This window comes from Delphinus delphis, chromosome 10 (genome assembly GCF_949987515.2).
Source record: "Delphinus delphis chromosome 10, mDelDel1.2, whole genome shotgun sequence".
Taxonomy (NCBI): Eukaryota; Metazoa; Chordata; class Mammalia; order Artiodactyla; family Delphinidae; genus Delphinus; species Delphinus delphis.
The window spans coordinates 62,703,119-62,729,251 of record NC_082692.2 but is presented as its reverse complement, the minus strand read 5'-3'; the positions used below and the strand labels follow the sequence as shown (position 1 = coordinate 62,729,251).

At 48.9% G+C, this 26,133-nt stretch overlaps 2 protein-coding genes across 3 annotated transcripts in view; both read left to right on the top strand.

The window, feature by feature from the left end:
* The first annotated feature begins 2,188 nt into the window (after positions 1-2,188).
* XCR1 (X-C motif chemokine receptor 1) lies at positions 2,189-3,199 on the top strand. The gene has a single exon (XM_060021408.1). It carries the CDS (start codon positions 2,198-2,200, stop codon positions 3,197-3,199), a length of 1,002 nt encoding a protein of 333 aa, XP_059877391.1. The 5' UTR covers positions 2,189-2,197.
* A 6,083-nt stretch (positions 3,200-9,282) lies between these two features.
* FYCO1 (FYVE and coiled-coil domain autophagy adaptor 1) overlaps positions 9,283-26,133 on the top strand; it is an 85,700-nt gene continuing 68,849 nt past the window's right edge. Inside the window, exons 1-4 of one of the 2 annotated variants that reach the window (XM_060022338.1) lie at positions 9,283-9,386; positions 18,793-18,935; positions 21,920-22,026; positions 23,638-23,763. In XM_060022338.1, the coding sequence (XP_059878321.1) occupies positions 18,881-18,935; positions 21,920-22,026; positions 23,638-23,763 (288 nt within the window). In that variant the 5' untranslated portion in view covers positions 9,283-9,386; positions 18,793-18,880. The remainder of the gene's footprint in view (positions 9,387-18,792; positions 18,936-21,919; positions 22,027-23,637; positions 23,764-26,133) is intronic. The other variant, XM_060022339.1, reaches the window with a different exon arrangement.

Genomic DNA, 26,133 nt, shown 5'->3' with positions numbered 1-26,133 from the left:
TATCTCCAGGAAATCCCAGATATTTGTATCATTTCTGATTTCATTCTAAACTGTAAGCTTCTTGTAGGTAGAGTCTGTTATGTTCATACTATATAATCCAGCATCTATCATAGCACCTGACATATGTCATTGGTCATTAAGGGCTGTTGTATTGAGTCAGATAAGCTCTTCTTTAAAATGTAAGTACCCAATTTCTAAATGTCAAAAAAGTAAGACCATAAGACATAGTCAGAAGCAGAATGGGTTGACCAGACTAAGTAAAGTGCTCTTAAAAATCCATAAGGAAAACAGTGTTATCCTAAGTAGAAAAATGAATAAAATCCATAAACACTAAAAATAAGAAACCGAAGTGGACAGGAAACATGCAAAAGCATACGTATCCCTCTCTAGATATCAAAAGAATACAAAACAAAACAACCATATTAATATTTTCAACTATCTTCACTTTTGTGTTTAGAGACACAAGTTGATTTAACTACCTAAGATAGGATACATTTTGAGACTGCACCCTCACCGCTATTTTTCCTCCTGTCCCAAACCAGGAAGTGGGAAATTATTTCTCCAGTTCTCCTCCTCAGAATACAAGGTCATAAAGCCTGGGTTCCAGTCTTGGCCCTCCTTGCTGCTTCCTGGCTTTAGAACATTGAGAAGGTCATTTTACCAGTCTGAACCTGTCTCCTCTTCTATAAAATGGAAATGGTCACGTCTTAAGAGAGAGCGTTGCAGGATTAAGGGAGCAGTTGAGTGTAATGTGTTAGCTCCGTGCCTGACACATAGTGGATGACGAGAGCTCTCTTATCTGTTTCAGGCAGCTGCTTCATCCAAGTCTCCCGTCCTTCTCTGAGGCCCTGCAGCTTCATTTGCCCCTCTCTCAGTGAAATTTCCAGCTCTTCAATCACTTCTCTTTTGTCTCCTTGGCCTTCTAGTCTCACTATTTCTTTTTTTAAAATATTTATTTATTTATATTTTATTTTTGGCTGCATTGTGTCTTCGCTGCTACACGCGGGCTTTCTCTAGTTGTGGCGTGCGGGGGCTACTCTTCGTTGCGGTGCGCGGGCTTCTCGTTGCGGTGGCTTCTCTTGTTGTGGAGCACAGACTCTAGGCATGTGGGCTTCAGTAGTTGCGGCACGTGGGCTCACTAGTTATGGCTCACAGGCTCTAGAGCACAGGCTCAGTAGTGTGGCGCGTGGGCTCAGTTGTTCTGCGGCCTGTGGGATCTTCCTGGGAAGGCGGATTCTTAACCCCTGCACCACCAGGGAAGTCCTAGTCTCACTATTTCTAAAATCTCACTAGCACAGAGGATTAAATCAATTTGACCATATGTTTTCTTAGCTACTCCCCTCCTATTGGACACTTAGGATTTCCACTTGCTTGTAAGATACTCTGTAGACCAAACTCCCAGATGATGAAGCTTTCTGCTCTGAGAGTTAATCCTCTGTGTTAGTGGGGATTTGATCTCCCAGATTCTCAACATTCACTGAAGTCTTGAGATGATTTCATAATTGGATTTACGTGAGAGAGATGTTTGCTCCTTTTGTGTCCTCTCCTTTTGGACCAGTTCCTGGAGACAGCAAGTTTCCTGAAACAATCCTGCCATCAGGGTTTGTACACTTTACGGGAGGAAGAAAAGGAAGGAGCAGAGGAAGAAAGAAAGGAAGGGAGGGACAGAGGGAGAGGAGAAGGAAAGGCAGGTGGGCATAGTAAATTCTTAGTAGATATTTGTTGAATAAATGAAGGAATGACCCTGGGATCATGAGTGCTGTTTTGTAGATGAGGACCCGAGGTTCAGAAAGGTTAAAAAGCTTGCCCAGGAACGTGATATTGGGCCCCACCTTTGATCTCAGGTCTTTGAATCCAGTTCCACTGTCTTTCTCCTACACCTACTGGGACACTGGTCTAGCTTAGTGTTACTCAAATGACAGTCTTCAAGAAGGGAAGGGGCTTATGACATATTGTAAGTTAATGTGTCACTTCCTTCAAGAAAGTCTTGCTAAGAAAAAATGCTAACCAGACTAAACAGCATGCTTAGTGACTTCACATTTTGGCAAAAGTTCCTAATTTCCTTATAAATAGTTCGCCGCCCAGTAGCTGGAACATGGACTACACTTCTTTGTATCATGGGTCCTATTGCTCTCTAGCCTAACCACATGGCTTTGAACTCCATGTCTGTATCACTTCAGATGCTCTCAGCGTCTGGATGGAGCCCTCAGACATCCCGGAGACCACCGCCCCTTTTGAGTATGATCCTCAGAGCTTTCTGTGTGAGAAGAAGACCTTTGTCTTTGCCACCTTCAGCACCACCATCCTGTACTGCCTGGTGTTCTTCCTCAGCATGGTGGGCAACAGCCTGGTGTTGTGGGTCCTGGTGAAGTATGAGAGCCTGGAGTCCCTCACCAACGTCTTCATCCTCAACTTGTGTCTCTCAGACCTGGCATTCTCCTGCTTGTTGCCCGTGTGGATCTTGGGGTACCACTGGGGCTGGTTGTTGGGAGACTTCTTTTGCAAGCTCCTCAACATGATCTTCTCCATCAGCCTCTACAGCAGCATCTCCTTCCTGACCATCATGACCATCCATCGCTACCTGTCCGTGGTGAGTCCCATCTCATCCCTGCGTGTCCACACCCTCCAGCGCCGCGTGCTGGTGACCATAGCTGTGTGGGCAGCCAGCATCCTGTCCTCCATCCCCGATGCCATCTTCCACAAGGTGTTCCCTTCGGGCTGTGATTATTCAGAACTCGAGTGGTTCCTAGCCTCAGTCTACCAGCACAACATCATCTTCCTTCTCTCCTTGGGGATTATCCTGTTCTGCTACGTGGAGATTCTCAGGACCCTGTTCCGCTCGCGGTCCAAACGGCGCCACCGGACAGTTAGGCTCATCTTCACCATTGTGGCGGCATACTTCCTCAGCTGGGCTCCCTACAACCTGATCCTGTTTCTGCAGACACTGTTGAAACTTGGCGTCATTCGGAGCTGCGAGGTCAGCCAGCAGCTGGATTATGCCCTGCTCATCTGCCGCAACGTTGCCTTCTCCCACTGCTGCTTCAACCCGGTGCTCTACGTCTTTGTCGGGGTCAAGTTCCGCAGACACCTCAAAAGTCTGCTCCGGCACTTCTTGCTCTGCCGGCAACAGGCACCTGGCCTTCCCCTGTCACCTCACCCCCCAGGTGCCTTCACCTATGAGGGCATCTCCTTTTATTGAGAGGGAGTTTGGTGGAGCAGGTGGCGGTAGACAGAGGAGCCGGAGGAGGTGGAGCTGAAGGAGAAGCAGGGCAGGAAGGAGCATAGAAGGCACAGCTCTGGGACCCGCTACCACTGCAGCGACGGGGGTGAAAGAAGTACATTACGTCAAGGGGTCCTATATGCCCCCTCTTCTGTGGAAAATTTCCCCATCTGGAAATTTTATATTGCCATCCAGAAAAACGTTTCTTAGATTTTGAGAAAATCTTTTAGCATTTATTCTTTCATTCAGACATGGATTTCTTATCCTTGCTTAGTTCAGAAGGCTCTAAAATAGGAAAGCATGCCCTGAAAGGAGCATCCCTCAAGACTTTATGAGGGTCTGAAATTCAACTGTGCAGATGTAGGCTGCTGGCAAGACGGTCTCTCCCCTCCCTGACGGTAGGGCTGTCCCAGCTGATTTTGGAGGGGGTTGGCTCCGGATGGGGCTCTCTGCAGAACAAAAGTAATCACATCCTCAAATAAGCACAGTCAGAAGGAAATCTGCACTCTAAAAACCCGCAGCTGGACTCGAGACGTGTTCTGTATCATAGTTCCAGTTGCTAGCACGTGAACCGGCACTGGCATATTTAGTCTATAATCTTAAGAATGAGTGTGATAAGTGCCATCTTCTGCCGGCATTTATTTGGAGGATGTAAAAATGAATGAGATGCAGACGCTACCCTCCAGGTGCCAGCAGTCCAGCTCTGAAGCCCAGATAACCAAACACCCACCTTGATGAAGGCATCCAGAGTTGAAGATTCCTCCAGCATCGCCTCCTCTCCAGCTGGGTATTGAGCTGACATTTCCGATTCATCATGTTCCACCTAAAATGTTCTCCCCCTCCTGGTTGATGGTCCCAGCTTCCCCCCAAAACCAAGTTATCTTTGAGCCCTGCATTTCCTTCCCCTCCACTCCTACTCCCACCACCAAGTCCTGTTGATGTTACCTTCCCAGTGTCTGTCACATGCCTGTGGCTTTGTCCCCAAACCGCCTCACTTCCTCTGCACCTTCCTGCTGCTCATCTCTTTCCCCACCAAGCGTCCTCTGCATTGACATCAGGGTGCTTCAAAACCCTCAGTGGCTCCACGTTACATGGCAAATAAAGCCCAAACACCGTAGGCTTTATTTGCATGTAAATAAAGGCCCCTACGATCTGGTGCCAACTAGCATTTCCATTCTTTCTAATTTTATTCCAACGTAAGCCCCCACCCCCCAAGCAGCCTGGGATCCAGCCACAAAAGGCCACGGGTCCTCTCCCAGATACCCTTTTCCCAGTCTCCTCTGGGCCTTTGTCATGCTGGGCCTTCTACTCCCTAATCTACAAGCCCCAGCTGAAATGCCAGCTCCTTCAGGAAGGTGTCCACAACCTGTAAATCAGAAGAGCACTCTCTGGGTTGCCACAGCACTCCGCTTGTTCTCTCTAAAATAGTATTTGGCGCTCTCCAGCATGTCGTAGTTACACCCATGGGTGTCCTATCTCCCTGCCCCATCACACTGCAGGCTGCCAGAGGGCAGGAACCTGGTCTTGCACCCTGCCAAGCAGTGGACCCTGGTGTTCTATCACTGTGTACTGAGTGGGAGAAAAGAATGATAGCTGTCATTATTCTTACAATTTATGCTCTTTGTGAGACCCATGCTCATGTGACATATTCTACCTTGTTTGCCCAGGCTGCTGCTTTATAAATCTTAACCTTTCTTTGCTAGTCTCCACTCTCAGAGCACGTTGCTTATCTCTCTCTGTGGCATTGGGTAAACTTGCCCTTGCTTTTCAGTTAGTGGTACACATGCCTGTCTCTTACACTGTCCCAGAGCTTCACATCCAAGGACATAGATAAAAACCACCCTCTGAGCTTCCCCATACCCCACAGACCTGGTCTCAATCTGTGAACCTGATTCAGCTCTGGAGAGGGGCCTTTGGAAAAGCTCCCCATGTGATTCTGACATGCAGCCCAGTTAGGAACATTTGGCTGCAACTCCTTGAAAATGGGAATTCCAGAGTCTTCCACAGTCCCTTGAGCAGGACTTTGCACTCAGCAGGCACTCAATACATGCTTGTTGAATAAAGTAGCTACTAATAGAGCCCTCACCTGGAGCCTAGAGAGCTTGTAAAGCATTTTCCCTTTCACTTCCTGCTGCAATTGATCAATGATCTATTTGCCCCTGGGCAGCCAGCCTTGAAGGAGTTTGAGCTGACTGGGGAAGAGTGAGGGTCTAGTTTTAAGAATTAGGCCTGTAGCACCTGTTGGAGAGGGCTGGGTAGTGCACCCTTGAAGGGATAAAACTCCCGTGGACTTATAGCCAGTTGGTGGGGCCATCACTCACCACAGAAGAAAGGAACAGCAAAAGGAAAGACAGTTATGGGGTCAGAGCTAAGCCTATGAGCTTCTGGTCAGGCTAATCATTCTGCACTCCTTCAAATTGATATTATTACAATTTTATTCAACTTTTGTTCAGAGGGCGGGCTGAGCCCAGGGATCAGAAGAGCTGAGGACTCCACTGACACACCCACTTCGCCAAACCAAAGCAGGTTTTGAGCCCACTCTTCTTAGAAGGCAGGTTTGGGGAGCTTGTATCCCCCTACAGAGCATGCATGCCCTCACTCCACCGTCTTCTCGCCCCATCCCATTCCTTTACATCCCAGGATACTTACCTAAGTATTCTTTTCAACACATATAGCTGTATCCCTGGGAGCACTTCATCAGTACAATCACATTTGTCTCTTTGCATTTCTAGTGATGTTTTGGCATCCCTAGTAGACTAGCTCCCGGGGTAATCTTTTTAATCCAGAGTCTTCTCCTAATCTAGCTCCTTGGGAATCCAAGGGAAGAGGCACAGAGAAGGAGAGGGATGAATGGGAAGATGGAGGGGCATCCGTCCTACCAGAAAGGGAACCTGGGCAGGACTGCTGAAGGAAGCAACCCACAAGCTGCACCCCAGTGACCACACCCCACATTTGTTGACCACACTCTGCATGGACCACAACCTCTTGCTTTCCCCTCCCCCTACCCACTGAAACCACTGCTCAACCTCAACTGGACCATTGTGGGCCTATGCCTCCTACTCCAGTCAAAAAATGGTGCCCTGGACCCGGTGCTGCAGACCTCCTACCACTCCTGGAGCATAAAAAATCCACAGCAGCTCTGAGGGAAGATCCTCTTCACAGCATTTCCACCTCCACACTCTCGGACGAAATCAGCAAGAGAGAAACCTTGCTGATCTCTAAATAGGAACATGCCTGCAAGCCTGGGGCAGCCCCAGACCTCAGATGACCCAAGCCAGAGTGGAAGTTCCTTGAGGGCACAAACCCCATGTTGCATGTCTAGAACCTCCCTCAGTGCCCAGCAATGTTTGTGGTTGGTTGAGTAAGTGGATAGGAGACCATCTTTTTGACTCTTTTCTACTTCTGTTTCTTCTTCTCACACTTGCTTATGTCTTCCGGTCAACACCAGGCACCGCCCCAATGGGCTTCCCATGAGCTCTTCTCTTGGGCCCACCAGCCCGGACAGTGTCTGGTTTGTTGAACTCGCGGCTTTCATTTATGAAACCTGCCTGTGACGGGACAAATATGAATTATTCTTAAAATCATCTCATAAAAACAGAAAGCATCACTGTATCATATATGCAAATAAAAGATTAGCATGTACTGACTTACCTCAGACTGGTTATGTTCCCTTCATTTCTACCCAAGATCATTATTTAGGATTCTCAAAAGTTCTCTGCTTATGAAGGATCTGGGTTAAGATCTTGGGTGAAAGGAGTGATACAGAAGGAGGACTGGAGATAAAGTGTCAAACAAGCCCTGTGTGGGTCAGGATGGTAGGAGATTGGCTCCATTCAGGCCCTAGGTGAAATTGTCCAGGAGGCCAAGTCTGTCTTGAGAGCGCCTAGCTTCAGCTTTCTGTCCCTATCTCTCCCGTGGTCTGGCACCTATGTTTTCTGCCTTCAAGTCCAAGGTTTTTTCTGTCTCATGACCTATGGTGCCTGAACAAGTACCTTCCAAAGATCAACCCTCCAGCCAGAAGGAATGATACCACTTCCTGCTGGGAATTTCAGGCATCCTGAAAACTTGGTAGGATATATTTGGCAGGTTTGCAGGGGATTTTGGTAAGGGAAAGAAAGTTATCCTAAATCCTCACCAAGTTATTCCGAGTACAGAGCTCCCCTCTCCACCTTGGGGTCAGCCCAGATTTTAGGTGTAGGGTTGTTGCAATCCCCCCACATCCCACACCCCTATCCCCTCCACAAAAGAGTGTGGCTAGAAGGACCAAAGGATGACAAAGGTGGCCTGCCTGGCCCCTTGACTTTATCATTTCAGAAAATCAGCCTTGGGAACTTCCCTGGTGGCACAGTGGTTAAGACTCCACGCTCCCAGGGGGAGCAGGGGGACCGGCTTCGATCCCTGGCCAGGGAAGTGGATCCCACATGCATGCCGCAACTAAGAGTTTGCATGCTGCAACTAAGGAGCCCTTGAGCCGCAACTAAGGAGCCCACCTGCCGCAACTAGGATCTGGCACAACCAGATAAATTAATTTAAAAAAACGTACTAAAAGAAAAAAGAAAACCAGCTTTGAGCATCACCCACAGTTAGAAGACATGGGCAACAGATGGCACGTGGAATTGGATGGTTGCGGGGAGTAGAGACGAGGGTGGGGGTGAGGGAGGGATATGTAGACCTCCAGCAGGTCCCTGGCCACTTTTGTAGAGGGCCTGTTCCAGGCCCTGTGCAAAGGCTATGGGAGGGCCACGTTGAGGGGAGTGAGACCACAAAGCGCCACTCTCAAGTTGGCCAGCCTCTGGTCATTCCTGTGTGGGGAAAGATTTCCATAGGATTACTTTTGTCCCAGGGAATCTTGGCCCTTTTTCCAGGTGACCTGGATGAACCCTCTTGACTGAGAGAGAATGACCTGGCTTGATTGTCCACACAACTGGGAACGGACACCTTAAATGTGTCATTAAAATTGTTCCAAGGCACTTTGCAGTGAACTGTGGGAGTCTGGGGAAGGAAGTACCCACCTGTGTCTGTTCCCTTGGCAGGGGGACTCAGTTTTAGGGGGACTGCATTTCAGGATGAATGATTTCCCTTTGCCATCTCCTTCCCCCTCTTCCCTTTTCCTTTCATTGTTTCCATCCCAACAGGAAGGATGGAAATCACTTCTCCCCAGCTCCCACAAATTGACTATTCCATTCATCTAACTCACTGCCTTCTCTACAACTAACTCAGAAAAGATGGCTAATGAGATGCCATAGCCTAAATCTATTTCCTTTCCTGAATTATTCTACCAGATAACTCCCCTCTTTGTGCATTTGTAATGTTTGGGCCATGGCTCCTGACTGGACACCAACAGCTAAGTCCTGTGAGGTAGAAGGGTGTTTTGGAGTCCAGTCATAGGCTGAAGTACTCCAGGTACTGTTCCCCTCCTCTCTTGTGACCATTCATTACTAATGAGTGCATTTTGTTCTATTGAGTGCAGCCTCAGAGTGCTTCACAACGTATAAATGGAAAATGTAACTTATAAATAGAAATTGGGCAGAGAGTAGGGAGGTTAGGAGTGATAGTTCATTCATTAACACATAGTTTTTGAGCAGTGATTTTAAGCAGGTCCCTGTGTTAAGTAGCAAGGGGGATGAAAAGATAGACCATTAGGCCCAGCAATATATAATGCTTTTTATTTAGCCCGATATATTGAAACATTATTATTTCAACATGGAATCAATATAAAAATGTTAATGAGCTATTTTACATTCTTTTGGAACTCAGGTGTATTTTGCACTTACAGCACATGTACAATTCAACTCAAACTAGTCACATTTCAAGTTCTCAAAAGCCACACGTGGACAGCACTGCTTTCAGGATCCCAGACATACGATTTGTGGACACACGTGCTCCCAGGGATTGCAAGGGTTAATTTAAAGCCGGCTGCCGCCATGGAACCAGTGGGCGTTGTGAGCATCGGCTCTGCGGAGCATGCCGGGAGTTGTAGTCCGCACTCTGTCCGTGGGGTCCGATGGGAGTTGTAGACAGAGGCCCTGTGGAGCATGCTGGAAGTTGTAGTCTGCGCCAGTCTGCGGAGGGGTCTGCGTATCATGGCCGCCTACACCGCGCTCTCGTACTCTTCCGCTTGGCAGCAGAAAGTTTCGGTTCTGTCCCAGCGTGGACCCACGAGCGCGTAAGTGTTGCGGATGGCCGTCCGGACTCATGGGGCACCTCTAGTTGCTGTCGTCTCCGGAGCGGAGAACTTCCCTCCAGGCGCGGCTTGTCACCTGTTGCCCTTACCGCCTCCGCCCTTATGCCGGGTGTCCCACAGACTCTGCCGGAGCCCTTGCCCAATGCCCTTGCCCAGCGGGCCTAGGAAGCACCTAGGGCCGGTGAATCTGACCCTGGAACCCAGGCTGCCTCTGGTAATCAGTTAGGAAGACAGACAGCCCCCCTCCCCCCTCCGCCCAAACACCAGTTCCAAAACACCCGACGGCCAAGGATCCCACATGTGTGGTCTCAGAACAAGTCTTGGAGTCTTTAAGCACAGGAGGGACAGGTCCCCGAGTTTCTGCTTGCATTGTCCAAGAAGCCGATAACCTGAAGAGGCGTATTTCCTGGCTCAGCTGGGCCGGGACAGCCCAGACCTTAACTTTGCAAAACTCCAAGACTTAACTTTGCCCGGGTCTCTCCCCTCTCGTAAGGGGACGGTTTGTTCATCCTGGGCCATCCCCAGGCCATGGCCCATTCTCTTTACCCAGTGTCTCTTGTGCTTTGGTGTAGGGTTTCGAGATAGCCCCCAGGTGATTGTTCCTGAAACACCTGTGGATTTTTGGATTGTGGTGTGGCTGCACCGGACTTCGGCTAGGGTCCGTGATATGAAGAACCTAGGTCGGAGGGTGTAAGGGGAGGGCTGAATTTTACTTTTCCTCAGAAAAGCATGTGTGGTTGACACCTTAACCACGTGGCTCCCAGATAGTGCACTTGTGTCATCTGATGCCCCTTGTCACTCTTCACAGTTCCATCCGCTGCCCCCCTCCAGAGCAAAATAGAGCACTCTTTGAAACTACCGGTGTTGGCCGCAGCCTCTCTGTCCCTCTGCCTGTCTTACCACAGCAGTTTCCTTTCCCAACAGAGAAATGGGTCAGGGGCTCTTTGAGGGCAGAGGATCAGGCGTTAATCTGCTCACTGCTCTCCTGCCACTTCCAGCCTTGTGCTCTGTAGCAAGCTTAACTCCCCTGCCATCTGCCTAATGCGGGCTGCTGGGTATTGTAGCTGGGGAAGAGCTGTCACGCTGAGGTTCTGCTTTCAGTGGCTCCCACCCCTCTGAAGTGGACCCATGTTGAGTAGATTCCACTTGACCCTCCCTCCCTTGAGAGCTACTGTTCAGAAATTATTGAATGCCCTGTACCAGTTTTGAGCCGTTATTATTAATCACCCTGGAAATCAGAGTTAATTGTCTCAGTGATGGGACGGGGCCTTCCTTGATTGAAAGAACGTGAAAAGGCTGTAGGAAAAAGATTTTCTGTTTCTGTTAAAAGTGTTCTTTGCGTAATGCTTCATTTAGTTTTTAATTTGGGAAAACAAACATACAGAATCATTGAAAGAATTGTATAGAGAACATATACCCACCTGTTAGATTCTACAGTTAATATTTTACTCCAGTTATTTTTGTGTTGCTTTAGAGTCGATCCTCTAGCTACTCTTTGGATGGTCTTTGCTCCTTGTGACTGGTTTTGGGACACCAGCATGGGTTCAGGAGCCATGCTTTTAACCTGGTCCTTCTGGGATGGAATGGCCCCCACAGATGTTTGTGACAAGAGGAACCACCCAAAACAGCACAAGATCAGAGCAGTTGGTAACTTTGTCCCATGTTGGTCACTGAGACTGTGGGCTGCTGCCTCTAGAACATACAATAGGCACTCAAGAATGGCAGTCCCCGTCTTCCCTTTAGGGGAGAGGCTTGGCTAATGGGTAACCTGCATTTTCTGGTGATTCCAAGGACAGCTTTGGTGACTCAAAACCAAAGTGTCTTTAAACCTGAGGCAGAGGAAGCGTATTGTCTAGCTGTGGTGTCATGGTGAAAATCACTGATAGGAACTCAAAGTCTGGAGCCACATTCACTAGCCAGCCCAGGCAGCAGAGCAGGTAAGATTCGTTAACCAGAGGCCGCCTGTGAGCAGAGATGATTCGAGTTTGGCCTTGTGAACATCTGTTCACCTAGTGGATGGATGTCATTGTGTTGCTCAAAAGATAAACAATATTTCCTGTTTGTGATCTCAATGCCAGATTTTTTTTTTAAGCTTTTGGTTGGTTTAATAGCCTCTGTTTGAACACCTAAATCAATCAGTAGGGTGGGTTTGGAACTGTTTCCATGGGTCTGTTTATCATGCTGTTCTTAGATGTGTTACTGTACTGTCCTCATAAGAGCTTCGGCCTCAGAGTGCATGGGCTCCCTGGCTTTTACAGGATGAGGATGACAGAACTGTGCTGATTTGGGCAGGAGGTGTTTCTCCCTCTTCCTCACTTTGGAGCCAGTCAGCCTGGTGGTTTTAGTGGCCGCCGGTGGTCCTTGCTGTTCTCTGTGGCATTTGAAAGAAACCAGGTGCCTGTTTCTAGTTGGGTCAGATCCTCCTCACAGGGATGAGGATGTGCGTGCCGGTGTGTTTCGGAGGACAGACTTAAGGAGAGTCTGTGGTCTGGGTATAGTCCTGTGGCAGTGTGGCTGGTTTCAGAGCCCAAGGGCAGGTCCGGCTAACCATCTCAGGAGCCTGGGGTACTACGCCCTTGGCCTGGGGCAGAAAACCGAGTTCGGGGAGCCCTTGGAATCCAGAAGAAAATCCTGAAGGGAAAAAGCATTCCAAGCAAGCCATCAGTCTGCAGAGGGCTAGGCCAAGAGGAGGATCCCTGTAAGAGGTCCAGGGTGGGCTGGCAACTGAACCAGAGGTGGCGGCTTAATGTGGAGCTGGAAGGAACTGTAGCCCCAGGTGCTTTTTCCAGGGCATCTACAGCCTGGGTCAGGAGCGGGGCCTAGAAGCCTCAGCCAAAGTTAACCACCGAGAATGTCTGTTCTTCTCCTTGCACACCTCCTCCGTGGAGGAAGGTAAAGGGTAACCTCTCTCCACTGTATCTGAAAACACACACACACACACACACACACACACACACACACACACACACACACAGAGTAGGAAGAGGTCAGTACTTTGAACTAAATGTACCATGGGGCTCACCCAATCATGGCATAATCTTTATCGCATTATTTGTTACATGATAGGGAATGGAAATTTCACAAGATGAATCTGATTCTGCATTCTGAATAGGGTCCAGCTTGGCAGGACTCAGCTGTGATTGAGAGAAGAGAAGACACTTTCCTTGCCCATTGCTTCCTGGATGTTTTCTCTGGGCTTTCCAGTGGCAAGACCTCCGCCCTGCACCCCCAAATGTGGATATGTGGCTCCTTCCTGAGCAACTGCCCACCTTCGTAAAAAAGATAGCTTTCTCCAAGCCCAGAAGCAACACCGCACAGCCACAAATCCCTCTTGACCCTGCTCTCCTGGGTCAGCAGACTGGAATCGGGGCCAGTTTTGTGTATGTTCCAGGGGGAGTGACCAAGAGACCTGGAATTGTTGGTGGGAGGGAGGGGGCCAAGAGAAGTTTCGAGAAGTGATGGCAAAGTCTCAAGTCTTCATTCCCGTTAAGAAAGAGAAGATTACAAGCAAGGAGTGGTTTGGGCGAGATGACCCAGGCCTGCAGTTGGTCAGCCCTTTAATTATAGGTCTTTAATTATAATTGTGTCGCCTAATGAGCCTTTGTTCACGTGTGCTGAAATCTTGGCCTCTGAGCTGGCCTCTGATAAACTCTTGAGCACTCTCCTGGGCACCATCTAGAAGCTCTGGTGAGGGCAGTCTGCCTGACCACTGACCGTTTCAGCACTGGGCCCCAGGACCTCCAGGCCTTCACAGCTGCAGGTACCAGCCAAGTGCCCCCTTTCCATAGGTGGTAACTAGATAGATGCTGTTGGGTGTGCTGAACCAGGCCGAGGCAATGGACTCTTCGGAAAGGCTTCCTGCTTTTGACTGGTCTGAACTGTCCTTGTTAACATTCTTTCCCAGTCAGGGTGGAGTTGACAACGTGTATGCCCCAGCTTGTTTGGGAGTCGGGGAGGAGCCGACTGTATGGTGCCCTCTCTGGGTCATGTCTTAGCTGTTGTGTTGGGAGCAAGTATGGCAAATTTGGCAGGCAGGGCAGGGTTGTCTTCTATGCCCCAGACCTCCTCCTCCCCTTCTGATCCTTCTTTCCTTATGTGGCTACTCAGATGCTGTTGTCAGCTGACAAAAAAATACACAACATGAGAGCCGTCGGTTAAGTTTTGTTAAGGGGGGGAAGGTTAGTATATATGGTTTTAGTGAAGGGGGTGCGTGCAGTCAGTCACACATTGTGGCAAGGCTTGCTGCTAGTCACAAGGAGCAGATGTCACTGTTAATGATTTGAGTGCTTTTCTGTATATGAGAAGATGGAAGAATTTAGGCTCGTAAAATCTTCTCCTGAAAATGTCGAACTATCGGAAGGCTTGTTCTGCCAGTTTTTCCCAGAGCACAGAGTGCCTCATTCCTGATCTCCACCCTGAACTCCTTTCAGGATGTCTTGAAGGTCAATGGCTGCAGTGGCTTAATCCTTGTAGAGGCAGATGGCAAGTGGCAATTTCAGCTGGCACTGTGTTTCTCCTGCCAGAGCCAGTTTGGGGGAACATCATGAGTATTAGTCATTTGTACCATAGTGTAAAGAAGTTTCCATGAGTCAGCGTCTTCGTATCTTAATTTGGGACTGAACTGCCGTCTCTGTTGTTTAAGGCACATCTAGGCAGGTATGGGAGGAATTTGGAGGTCAGGGAAGATCCTTTACCTCTAAAATAATACATAGGCTGTGACGAGGAACCCAGGTAACAGTACCAAGTAATAAATAAGAATTTTTAAAAACGCGTTTAGTCCCTTTTCCTCTTTACCAGAAGATTGGATGTTTTCAGACATTCTGGATAAGCTTAAACATAATTTTGAGTTGTTGGCAAGAGAATCCAGTGTTCCCCCAAATTTTATAAAATGAATTTCTCTGGTATTTGAAAGAGCTTGCTAGAGACAGTGATGGAGGTGTTCACAATGTCTGCAACAAGGACCCTGGGTTGATGGAGGTGATTTGCACTTTGGGGGCCTTGCAAGGCGCTGGAGTCCTGGAGCCCATGGCGGTGTGGAGTGTCTCCTGAGTTAGGAGAGCAGGTTGCCAACGGGTTGTAGAGGTCAGGATCGCACTGGTCCATGCCAGAAGTCTGTGATTCCCGTAATATAATAGGAAATATATATTTGATCTCTTACCCTGGTTCCTGGCACAGAGCTTCCAAAACTCTTGGAATTTCCTGAGTAATAGGAGTGTCTTTTGTTATTCATAGCAAAACCCTTTCAACCATAAGCATAGCCATATGCTACTAAGATGACTCTTCATGGGCCCCTGGATAGATAGCTTCTGCCTGAGGGCTGGTTGCCGGAGGACTTTCAGCCCCACCCTTAGACCCCTCTGGGGAGTGGAGAGGGGCTGAAGGTGGCATAAATGGCCAGTGGCCAGTGATTTAATCAGTCATGCCTATGTAATGAAACCTCCGTAAAAACCTCAGATGACAGGATTCTGAGAAATACTGTGCTGATGACACATTGAAGTACTGGAGGGCGCAGAGCTCTGAGCGTATGGAAGCTCCCACCCCACCCCCCTTATCTTGCATCTCTTGCATTTCACTGTTGCTGAATTGTGTCCTTTAAAATAAACCAGTTATAGTAAAATGTTTCCCCAAGTTTTGTGAGCCGTTCTAGCAAATTATAGAACCTGAGATGGGGATTTTGGGAACCTCAGTTTATAGCTGGTTGGTCAGAGGTACAGGTAGTGACAGGTACTGGGACCTGTGACTGGTGTCTGAAGCCGGGGCAGTCTTGTGGACTGAGCCTTTAACCTATGGGGTCTGCACTGGCTTCAGGTAGTTAGAGTTATAATTGAATTGAGAGACTTCCCTGGTGGTCCAATGGTTAGGGCTCCACGCTTTCACTGCCGAGGGCACGGGTTCAATCCCTGGTCGGGGAACTAAGATCCCGCAAGCCCTGTGGCATGGCCAAAAAGAAAAAGAATTGAATTGAATTGTAGGACACCCATTAGTGTCAACTGGATATCGGTGTGGGGGAAAAAGCCACACATTTGGTGTCAGAAGTGTTGTGAGTAAAAAATATCTCATCCCTAAACCAAAGGGCAGGCTTATTTAGAGACACAAGGAAGTTGACCAAGGAGTGGAGAGAGACTGTGCCCCATTCTGTGTCTTTTGAAGTTTAATAATAACCTCAGGCCCAGGAAAAGGGAGGCCAGAATGCGAAGAGTCATTCTTTCAAGTCCATGAAAATAGCATTCCTGTGGTGACCATTTGCTTCCTGAAAACCTGTGAGGTGGTGACCCACAGCTGTGGTGGGTCACTGTGTAGTCACTGTGCCCTATAGGCCCAGCAGCGGTTTCTCAGGGCTCATCTTGGTGGTGAGGCAGAGGGTCTTTGGAAAATCAACTTGTGTAATCAGTGGTTGGGCACAGCTCACCCCCTGGCCTGGGAACTTGGCCTCAGGGGAGGGAGGCACTCCGAGGCTCAGGCGGAGAAGGCCTCCTGGGCTCGGGCTGACACTTGCGGCTTCACCAGAGTGCCAAGAAGTCTTGAAGGAGCATGTTTCTACCTGTTCAGGCTCGTCATTCCAAGATGCCAGTTTGGTTTACAGACACTATTGCCCTTGTGCCAGGCTCCAAAGAGGGCTGGTTTCTAGGACATCCAGCTGGTCTTATAGTTCATGCGTTGTCCCAGCCAGAGCCTGGATGACTAAGAATCTGTTGTCGTTAGTGCTTCCTTTCCAGGCTCCGCCCTCTCTGTCATTTGCGAGTCTCAGCCTAGTTTTAAGTAAGTATACACAGAGACCCAGTGGACTCATGGGGTATAGGTTATCTTCTTACAAGATTATTTCTTCCCGAAGGTACAAAGCTCTCTGGTGACCATAGTCAAATAAGGGGAGTGCAGGTAGAGAAACAGCCTCTACACCTGCTGTGCCCTCCACCCTGGCGCCCTCTCCTCCTCAGGTCTCTTCGATGACCTCCTGTTCATCACCCAACTAAGTTGCCATTACTGAGAGTGTCCACCATCCTCTCCCTTCCCCCAGCAGAATGAAAGTTCCCTTCCTCAGGTCCCATTGCATCTTGCTAAATTCATACCAATGCTGCTCTTTTGTTTGCTGAGATAAGATGTACAGTATGTGAGTTTTGACAAATATATATTCGTCAAATATATACAGTCATGTAACCAACACCATAATCACGACACAGAGTAGAGTTGCCCACCAGAATTTCTGCATACTCTCTTGTAGTCAAACCCTCCCTTCCCCCTCAGCTCCTGGCACCCATGGATCTGATTCCCCCCCAGTGTTTTGCCTTTGTAAGAACAGGATGCAGATGGAATCATAAAGTAGGTAGCTTTTCAGTCTGGCTTCTTTCACTCGGCAAACATCATTTGTTGTGTGTATCCCTGGTTCATTCCCTCTCCTTGCTGAGTACCCATAACTTTTTATTCATGTCTCTGCATGGACCTCTTCTGCCATATCCGCATATCTGGATGCTTTTCTGTCTGTCTTCTTGGTGCACAGCCGAGCTCCTCCAGGGCTGGATGGTGCCTTGTTGCCCCAGTATCCCCAGGCTGCACTTGACCGTGTGGTGCCGGGACAGCTGTGCATTGACAGTGATGATCCTTGGTCCTCTCCTCCTCGCTGGGGGAGGAGCCAAGTGTCTGCCCAGGCAGCAGAGCCCCTGCAGAAGTCTGGCCCATCCTGGGCTCCTGCTCTCTAGGGCCCTGGCTGGTCCCTGCTCAGGCTCTGTGTTCAGCAGCTGACCTAGAGAGCCGCCCAGGGATGGGCAGGCTGGCTTCTGGTAAATCACACCCACCCTCGGTTTGGTGTCTGTGATGGCAGGTGCCAGCACTTGCTAGGGACTTGGGCGGAGTCTTTGTGGATGCCCTGGCTCTCTGGCGCTCCATGTCACGAATTACTGGGAGTGTGGTACAGGTATGTACCTGTCTAGTTCCTCCTAGGCTGGAGAAGCCCTATTTGGGCCTTGTTTTCACTGACTCACAGCTGCACTGGCTTGTGAGTTAAAAACAGGCCTTGGCATATCTGCGCCATGACAGGCCCTCCCCAGGCCTCAGGCTGACCTGGAATGCTTGTGTAAATATTTGGAGGAACTTGAGGTTGGCGACCATTTCTCCCCCTGGATCTTCTTGCCTTGTCTCCTAGAGCAGTAAGGCGAAGAGCGTGGTGGGAGAGTGAGGACCAGTTCATGTTTGAAACACTCAAGGTGGTGGCACATTTGAGAGGCGCTGGAGTTCCGGGCAGTTCCTAGAAGCCTGTGGAAGTGGTTGACATTTGCTGTAGTGACAGTGGCTCCGTTGTAGAGCCAAAGGGGTTGAATTCAGACTGACCAGAGTTCACATCACGATTCCCCTCCCTACTGGCCCCGGGGCCTTAGACAAGTTACACAGCTTCTCTGTATGCCAGTTTCTCCCTTGTACGTTACCTATCTCCCAGGGTGCTGCTGAGAATTAAAATGAGTCAGTGTGTAAAGCACCTAACAGGCCCAGTGCGCAGCAGGCCCTCGTCTAGGGGTGGCTACTAAGGCCACCTCTAGTCTTGCCAACTGCTTTTGCCAGCAAATGTTACGCCTTTGCAGCGGACATCTAAGGAAAGGGTTAGAGGTTCTGAAAGGAGAATATGGTGGTGTCCAAGTGCGTGTCCAGACCTCCTTCCGATGCTGCTCGTATCTCCTCCTCTTTGTTGGTCTCCAGCCACCTCTGTGTCCTTAAATCACTTCAGCAGCTGCCCAAGTAGCGATGGTAACTCGGGACTCACCAGCCGTGAGAGAACTGTAACCGAGCTTAAAATAGAGACTGCCCTTGACTGGTCCTGAGGGCTGCGCAGGCCCCTGACGGCCCCTGGTGTCTGCCCTCCCAAGCTGAGCGGGACTCTGGTGGCTGGAGGCTGCAGACCTCCCTGAGAGGCAAGCCAGGCTCTCCTTGGTCCGGAGGCCCTTAGGGTATGTGTCCTCAGCCTCAGGCCTCCACCGCTGCCTGGGGAGGGGGGAGGGCCCGGCCTGGAGGAGACAGCTGATTTGGTGTGGTGGCACCTTAGGCTTAGCAGGTCAGTGAGTGGGGTTGGACTAGTTCTGGCCTTGGTGTAGGGGGATGGGGGAGCCACTGGGAAGCGTTTTTAAAGGTGGAAAGTGCGGCAGGCCTGCCTAAGGGCAGACTAGGAGGGGAGCTCAGAAAGAATAGGTCATGCTCTTTAGTTGATCTTGTTTCTTTTGAAGCTCCCAACCAGGTCCCTGTGTCTGAACATAAGTGTATCAGAGAATGCCCACAGAGCAAAGCCCACACAGAAAGGTCAAGCCCTTCCCATTGAGGGAAGATGCCCAGATGGGGCGACTTTGTGCCCAGAGCAGTGTGCCTCTACTACTGTCTTTAAATTGTGTCTGTGACCGCTCCTGTGCAGGTGCCACCTCGGCGTCTGACCACTGCTGAGCGGCCCCAGGCAGGAGGCCCACAGCCAGGAAAGGCGGCCCCTGACGGTCCCGGTTACCATGGCGTCCACCAGCGTGGAGAGCCAGCTGCAGAGAATCATCCGCGATTTGCAAGGTACGGCTTGGCTGCAGGGCACACCGAGCTTGGTGTTGAGAGAGCTGTGACTGTGCTTTTGCTGTTGCCAGCTGAAATTAGCCCTGTGATCTGTGTTTACACCGAGAGTAATCGGAGCCCTCGGGACACATCATATTGAAATATTTGGGGCTCAGATGTCCGCCCTGTTAAGGCTGGGAGACCTTGCCTGGCCCTCCTCTCAGGCACTGTAAAGGCACTTTGTAAACAAAATCAAATACCTCTTTCTGGGTCTGGGTCTGATTTCTGTGTGTGTGTGTTTGTGTTTTCAAACCACCCGTTAAGTCTTTGAATTGTGAGTCTCTGGGAGACGGCGGAATTGGCTCATTTGCAGAGATATTCTGCCTCCTTCTAAGCAGGAAGACGAGACACCCATCTTGCTTGTTTTGCTCTTCCACCTGGTTCCGGGTGGGACTCACTCCAGTTCTGGGCCTGCTGCCCCCCAGACTTCCCTGAGCTCAACGTTGCCCAATGAGAGAGACTTGTGGGCCTTGGCTCACTGGACAAAGGCAAGGCAGGCGGGGGTGCGTGTGCAGAGAGCAGGCTCGGGAGGAACCCGCTGTGTTCTGTACTGGCTGTGGAGTCCAGGGCCCAGGTTCACCCTTTCAGGTGACGTCCCAAGGGGAGAATTTTGGCAAGTTTTCCATCCCTCAAGAATCACCAGGGCAGGTCTTGTAAGCCTCTCTGGAGCACCAGCACATTTGCTACAACACAGTCTGAAGCTGACTCCTTCCTCCGTGTCATGGGGACCCCAGTGACACTCTCCTGACAGACTCAAGGCGCAGGTTCCTAACTGCTCAGACACAGTGATAACCGACTGCAGTCTCTCATACCCAGGTTAGTGGAGGCCACAACAGTCTTCATTGTGAAGGCAAATATCGATGAGATAAAAATCACTTTCTCAGGCGTATCTCCTGCTTATGTAGTATTTTGGGCCTTCATGGCATTTCATGTGTGCCAGGCACGAGTCTCACAGATAATAATAGCTCATTGAGTCCTCACGTTTGGTCCTGTGAGGCAGGGACCATTATTATTCCCATTTTGCAGATGTGGAAACAGGCACAGAGAGGTTAAGTGACTTGCCTACGGTCACACATCCAGTCAGGCAGAGCCTGGGTTTGCACACACACCTGGTGCCAGGGTCTGTGCTCTTAACCACACCAGTCTACATCCAGCTAAAATGTGGGAGATGGCTTTTTTCTTTTTAAATCTATATACACACACACACATGCACACACATACACACAGAAAGTAACATGACAGTCCCTGCAAATCTGAGTTTGCCCCTGGTCTTCAGAGGTTTCTCCACAAAGTAAGCCATCTTCTCTCTGTTTTAGTCTCTGGTTCTCAAGGATGAGTCTGGGACCCAGAGGTCCTTATTGGAGGGAAGAGAGGAGCCCATGGCAGAGCTCCTGATCCAAGGAGGAGGACAGGCATCAGAATTTGTTCAGTTGCCCTTTCCCACCCCATGTGCTATCCTCGTCTGTCATGCCCCACATCCCAAGGCCATCTCAACGTCCTATAACCAGCCCTCAGAGCACTTTGGTGGGAATTTTTAAAAGGCACCACACTTTCTCAAGACCCTTTCTTTTCATCTGTTGGTAATTATCAGAGATTAGAGCTGGAAATTTCATATTCCACGTCCAAGGCTCCTTCTTTCAAAATTTCAGGAGTTCCCAGGTCAGGTTATGAGCTTTACCCCAGCCTGAGGGTGGGGGAGGAAGGCTGTGTGTCTTTCCTGGTCCCTGGCTGCCGGCTGTCAGTGCCGCCACAGCAGACACTTCTAGTAGGACACACCAGACCACAGTCACTTGTTGTGAGACTCAGTCCCAAGAACATGTCTTCGCCATTTGCTGACGTTTGCTTGAGGAGTCAGTGTTGATTAACTTTTAGCAGCTCAGGCTCAGCTTCAGTCCTGGCAGGTCTGCTTTCTAACCATGGTGTTTGAGAGCAGTGGCTAGGGGTTCCTTTTCTTTCAAGAATTGTCAGAGGAGGTAGCTTTGTGCAGCATGTCCCAGCCATCTCGGCTGGGGACATCTTTCTCAGTGTCTAAACCAAACGCAACTTCTGACAGTCCCTCTGTCCCACGGCAGGGCTGTAAGTGAGAGTCAAAGGGGTTTTTCCTCTTTTTCTACACTGGGAGGTAAATCGTCTTAGAAGTTAAGAGGTGAGCTCTGGGGTCAGAGAGCCCCTGAGAAAACCAGGGTTCTCATTTCAGCTCCGCTGTTTGCCACCCGTGATCTTTGGCTCTGACCTCTCCGTGAGTTCCTCGTCTGTAAAGTGGGGATGATAATGCCAGCTTTCATCAATTCTACCGTGCATTTACGTTTTTTTCACATTTTAACAGCTCTGGATTTGGGATCATCTTAAAATCAGTTGCATCTTAGATTTGTTGAAATAAAGCAATTCCTGCCTCACAGTGCTCTATTGAATGAGAAAAACACGCAGAGGCCTGGTGCCTAGCCAGTACTCAGTTAACAGAAGCAGGTGGTGGTGTCATTCTTGGCATTGTCGTCATGACCTCTGCATATTCTGGGTCCTCTGGAAACCTGGACTTAACTGTACCGAGCAGTGGGGTTACAGTGAAGAACAAGAAACATGGCTGGAGTAGAGGATAAAGCTCTCAGGAAGTCAGTATTAGGGGACTGCTGTATGATTTATCCACACAGCAGACATTTTTGACGAAATACTACTCGCAAATGATAAGGCCTACATGGTGGGCCTACAGGGATGACCAAGAAATGTGCCCAGTCAGTGAGCTGTTGTGAAGTACCTGTGGGCTCTCAGGACATCCTAGCGCCTTCTGACTTGGAGTTCCCGCCCATGGATGTTTATGTAGTGCTCCACGTGTGCACGGTGCTTTGCCATCATGGGCCACTCAGGCCTGCTGCTCCCCGGGGCCATCCCGCTGCTCTCTCGGAGGCCAGTCTCCATCTGGTGACATGCTCCTGTTTGTTGTCTTAAAGATGCTGTGACAGAGCTAAGCAGAGAATTTAAGGAAGCAGGGGAACCCGTCACAGATGACAGCACCAGCTTGCATAAGTTTTCATATAAACTTGAGTATCTCCTTCAAGTAAGTGACTCCTGTCATGTGTTGATTTCTGCTCTATTGTCTCTTGTCTCCCTCTTGGCTTCTTCATCAACATTCAGGACGCAGCTCTGAAAGCTCAGTGCAGCCGTTGAGCCCTCCTGGTTAGACTGAAGGTCAGAGCCATCCCCAGCCTCCACGTGTGATCCTCTGAGGAATCAGAATGTTGCCCCTCAGGATGGTTTTGGGAATCGAGAACATTCTTCAGAGATTTAGGTCATCTTAATGCAGGTCACAAGGTCTCTCTGTATAGCAGGGATCTTAACTTTGGGGGAGTCACGTACCCCTTTGGCAGTCCGGTGAAAGCTATGGAATCTCTCCCCAAACACATGCATACATGTGCAATCACACATTTTCTAGGAGTATGCGGACCCTCTGAAGATTATCCAGAGGCCCCTGTTTTAGAGCCTCGCTCCTCAAAGTGTGGTCCATAGACCAGCAGCATCGGCATCACCTGGGAACCGGTTAGAAGTGCACTCTTGGTCCCCACCTTGACGTGCTGAATCAGGATCTCTGAGGTCAGCTCAGGAAGTTTTCTTTTAACATGTTTACAGTGTAATGCTTATATCTGCTTGGTTCAAGAAGCACAGATCTAGAGAACTCTGCAGATGTGGAAAAATACAGGCAACTACAATAGGCAGGAAGGAAATGGACCAATATGATAACAGAAGTTATCTTAGGGTGATGGTGTAGGCATTATAATTTTTTCTTTTCTTTTTTGTTTTATCCAGTTGTCCTAACAATGTATGCAAATCTTTTATAATAAAAAAATGCTATAGAACATTACGTTATAGGAAGATATCCTCTATCATTTTGAACACCATAAGTTTGCAATGTCACCTCCCACCAACGTGTATAGGATGAGAGCCCACTGGAGGAGGTGTCTCAGTGTATTGAAGGCTCACCTTTCATGTGCCTTTTTTTTTTTTTTATTTTTTATTAGAGTATAGTTGCTTTACAATGTTGTGTTAGTTTCTGCTGTGCAGCAAAGTGAATCAGCTGTATGTATACATATATCCCCTCTTTTTCGGTCACATGCCTTTTCAACTGGTTCTGTTGTTTTACATTATGAAAGTATTAATAGGGCGCTTTTTTTTTCCAGCCCATTTTGGTTTTAGATTTGAAATGGCTCATGGCTGACATTTATTTGGATTTATTCTATGTATATTAAAACAGTAATGAAACTTGAGTTGAGTAACGGATAAAATGTCACTAACACATTTCCCTGTGTCAAGACATCGTTAACACTCTTCATGTTCCCCTTAAAACGTTTCATTTGAGTTTCTTTACCATGTCTTAATAGCACCTTTGGTGTCTTCCACCCAACTCTATACACAGAGGTCCCTTTGGGCGCCTGTTATTCCTGAACCTCACTAGTTGTATGACCTTGAGCTAGTTACTTAACCTCTCCTAGCCTCAGTTTCCTCACCTGTAAATTGAGGGCGAAAACCCCCTCATTCACCAGTAAATAAAAATAATGCCAATAAAGGGCCTTGCCCAGTGCCAGGCAACTAAGAAGCTGTCATTATTCATCGTTTAAATGGTGGGATAAATAGCAGTGGGTTTGGACGTCCTCACTCTCCTTTCCCTGCCCAGTTTGATCAGAAAGAGAAGGCCACCCTCCTGGGCAACAAGAAGGACTACTGGGATTACTTCTGTGCCTGCCTGGCCAAGGTGAAAGGAGCCAATGACGGGATCCGATTCGTCAAGTCTATTTCAGAGGTAAGCAGAGAAGCCAGGGACCTCACCTCTTTCCCTTGCCTGCCTTAAACCTCTCTCGCAGAGACCTTTGCTGCAAACAGCCAAGTGAGGAAGTGAGGGTTTACGTGTAGGAAGGAAGTAAAGAAATCCAGTCCAGGTATATGCAGTGCCCACTGAGAGCTCTGGGAAGCCACCTAGGTGAGTGTTTACCAAGCCGAGGAGTGGCTCAGTCCTGACTGTATTAGACCCCAACCCAAATGTAACCTAACAGGGTGGGCTGCTCACATTGTGGTCTGCTCATGGTGCCCCCGAGAGGTGTACAGCCTAGGACACCTTTACCTTTTTAAAAGAATCGGTTTCTTAGATAAAATTCTTAGAGTTTGCTAGGCTACTTTCCCTATGATTTGCCCAGGAAACTTGGATTTAAAATGAAGAGTGATGTGGGATCTTGAGAGACAACTAAGCAGCTTCGCACATTAAGTTCTGAGCCCCTCAAGAGCAGAATGCCATGGCTTTGCTGTTTTACAAAACTCCAGATCAGCAACAACACGCATACTCTGTCTCTCTGTCTCTGTCTCTCTGTCTCTGTCTCTCTGTCTCTCTCTCACACACACACACACACACACACACACACACACACACACACACACACACACACACACACACACTAGCCTAGTCCATCTGGGAGTGAAGAACTTTGCGCATTAAGGAGCAAGTAATCCCCTAGATTTGAGGCAGGAGGCCTAAAGGGTTTGTATATTTCATCTTTCTTTCCAGTATCTCATGAGTAAGTCTAAGGTCCCTTTGAAGTTGGCAGACATGCTCCTTGGCCAGCCTTCCACAAAGGCCACAGGGTCAGGTGCTCTGGGAAGAACTCCCTGGCCGTGCCAGCTGGAGCCAGGTGGGTTTCTCCTTATAGCGAATGATGGTGTTAGACACGTGGACACTGAGGGCTGGGCATTTTCCACCAGCTGTACCTTCTGACAGCTGAGAAAATGAGGAAAGATCCTGGCTCATAGGAGTTGGTTTAATGTCCAGGTAGTACAGATACGTCCCGTGAGATCCTGCCTGGTGGGACATTCAGGTGCATGATTAAGTGTTGTATCGCTTCTCAGTATAGTGCAATGAGTTCTGATTAGATGCTAACAAAAATTAAGAAAGTGGATGATGAAAGTGGACCCATGATCTCAAAAAGTTCAAAAACAAAAAAACCCAACAAGGCTATGCACTATATTCATTTGCAGTATAAGGGAACTATTACTGTTCCCTTCCCCAAAGGATGTTTAAAAAGACCTTTTTTTAAAAAAATAATAAATCTATTTATTTATTTATTTTATTTTTGGCTCTGTTGGGTGGTCTTTGCTGTGCGCGGGCTTTCTCTATTTGCGGCGAGCGGGGACTACTCTTCGTTGCAGTGCATGAGCTTCTCATTGTGTTGGCTTCTCTTGTTGCAGAGCATGGGCTCTAGGCGTGCGGGCTTCAGTAGTTGTGGCACGTGGGCTCAGTAGTTGTGGCTCGCAGGCTCTAGAGCACAGGCTCAGTAGTTGTGGTGCACGGGCTTACTTGCTCCATGGCATGTGGGGTCTTCCTGGACCAGGGCTCGAACCCGTCTCCCCTGCATTGACAGGCGGATTCTTAACCACTGCGCCACCAGGGAAGTCCCTAAAAAGACCTTTTAAAATAGCTCCTTTTACATATATAATCAGTTCAGTTAATAGGCCTGATTTAAAATGTAGCCTCAACTCTTTGCCTTCAAAAAATTAAATGTTCTAAATGCTGTTACAATGGCCATTTTATTACTAAGGAGAAGCCCCAGGACATCCCTGGTGGTGCAGTGGTTAAGGATTCGCCTGCCACTGAAGCAGACATGGGTTCAAGCCCTGGTCCGAGAAGATCCCGCATGCCGTGGAGCAGCTGAGCCTGTGCGCCACAACTACTGAAGCCCTCATGCCTAGAGCCCATGCTCCGCAACAAGAGAAGCCACCACAATGAGAAGCCCACGCACCACAAAGAAGAGTAGCCCCCGCTCTCCTCAACTAGAGAAAACCCACGCACAGAAACGAAGACCCATCACAGCCAAAAATAAATAAAAACAAAAAAACAAGCCCTTCCCTTGGGAGCTTACAGACATGGGCTGTTATGTGGGGTTCTTTTTAGATGCTGCAGGGCCTATGTGTGGGTGTGCATTTGTGTGGCCAGTACACTTCACTTCAGGATGCCTTGCTCAGCTGTTCTCGGCTGCCTGGGTCTCCTGGTTATCACCACTGAACACTTTGTTCTCACCTCACTTATCAGTGGAAAAGCATTTGGACATAGGGATGTCATCAAGATTCTCCCCTGGGCATCTGTCTTGATACGCTCCCCACGGACGTGCCATGGTGGTTTTTATAA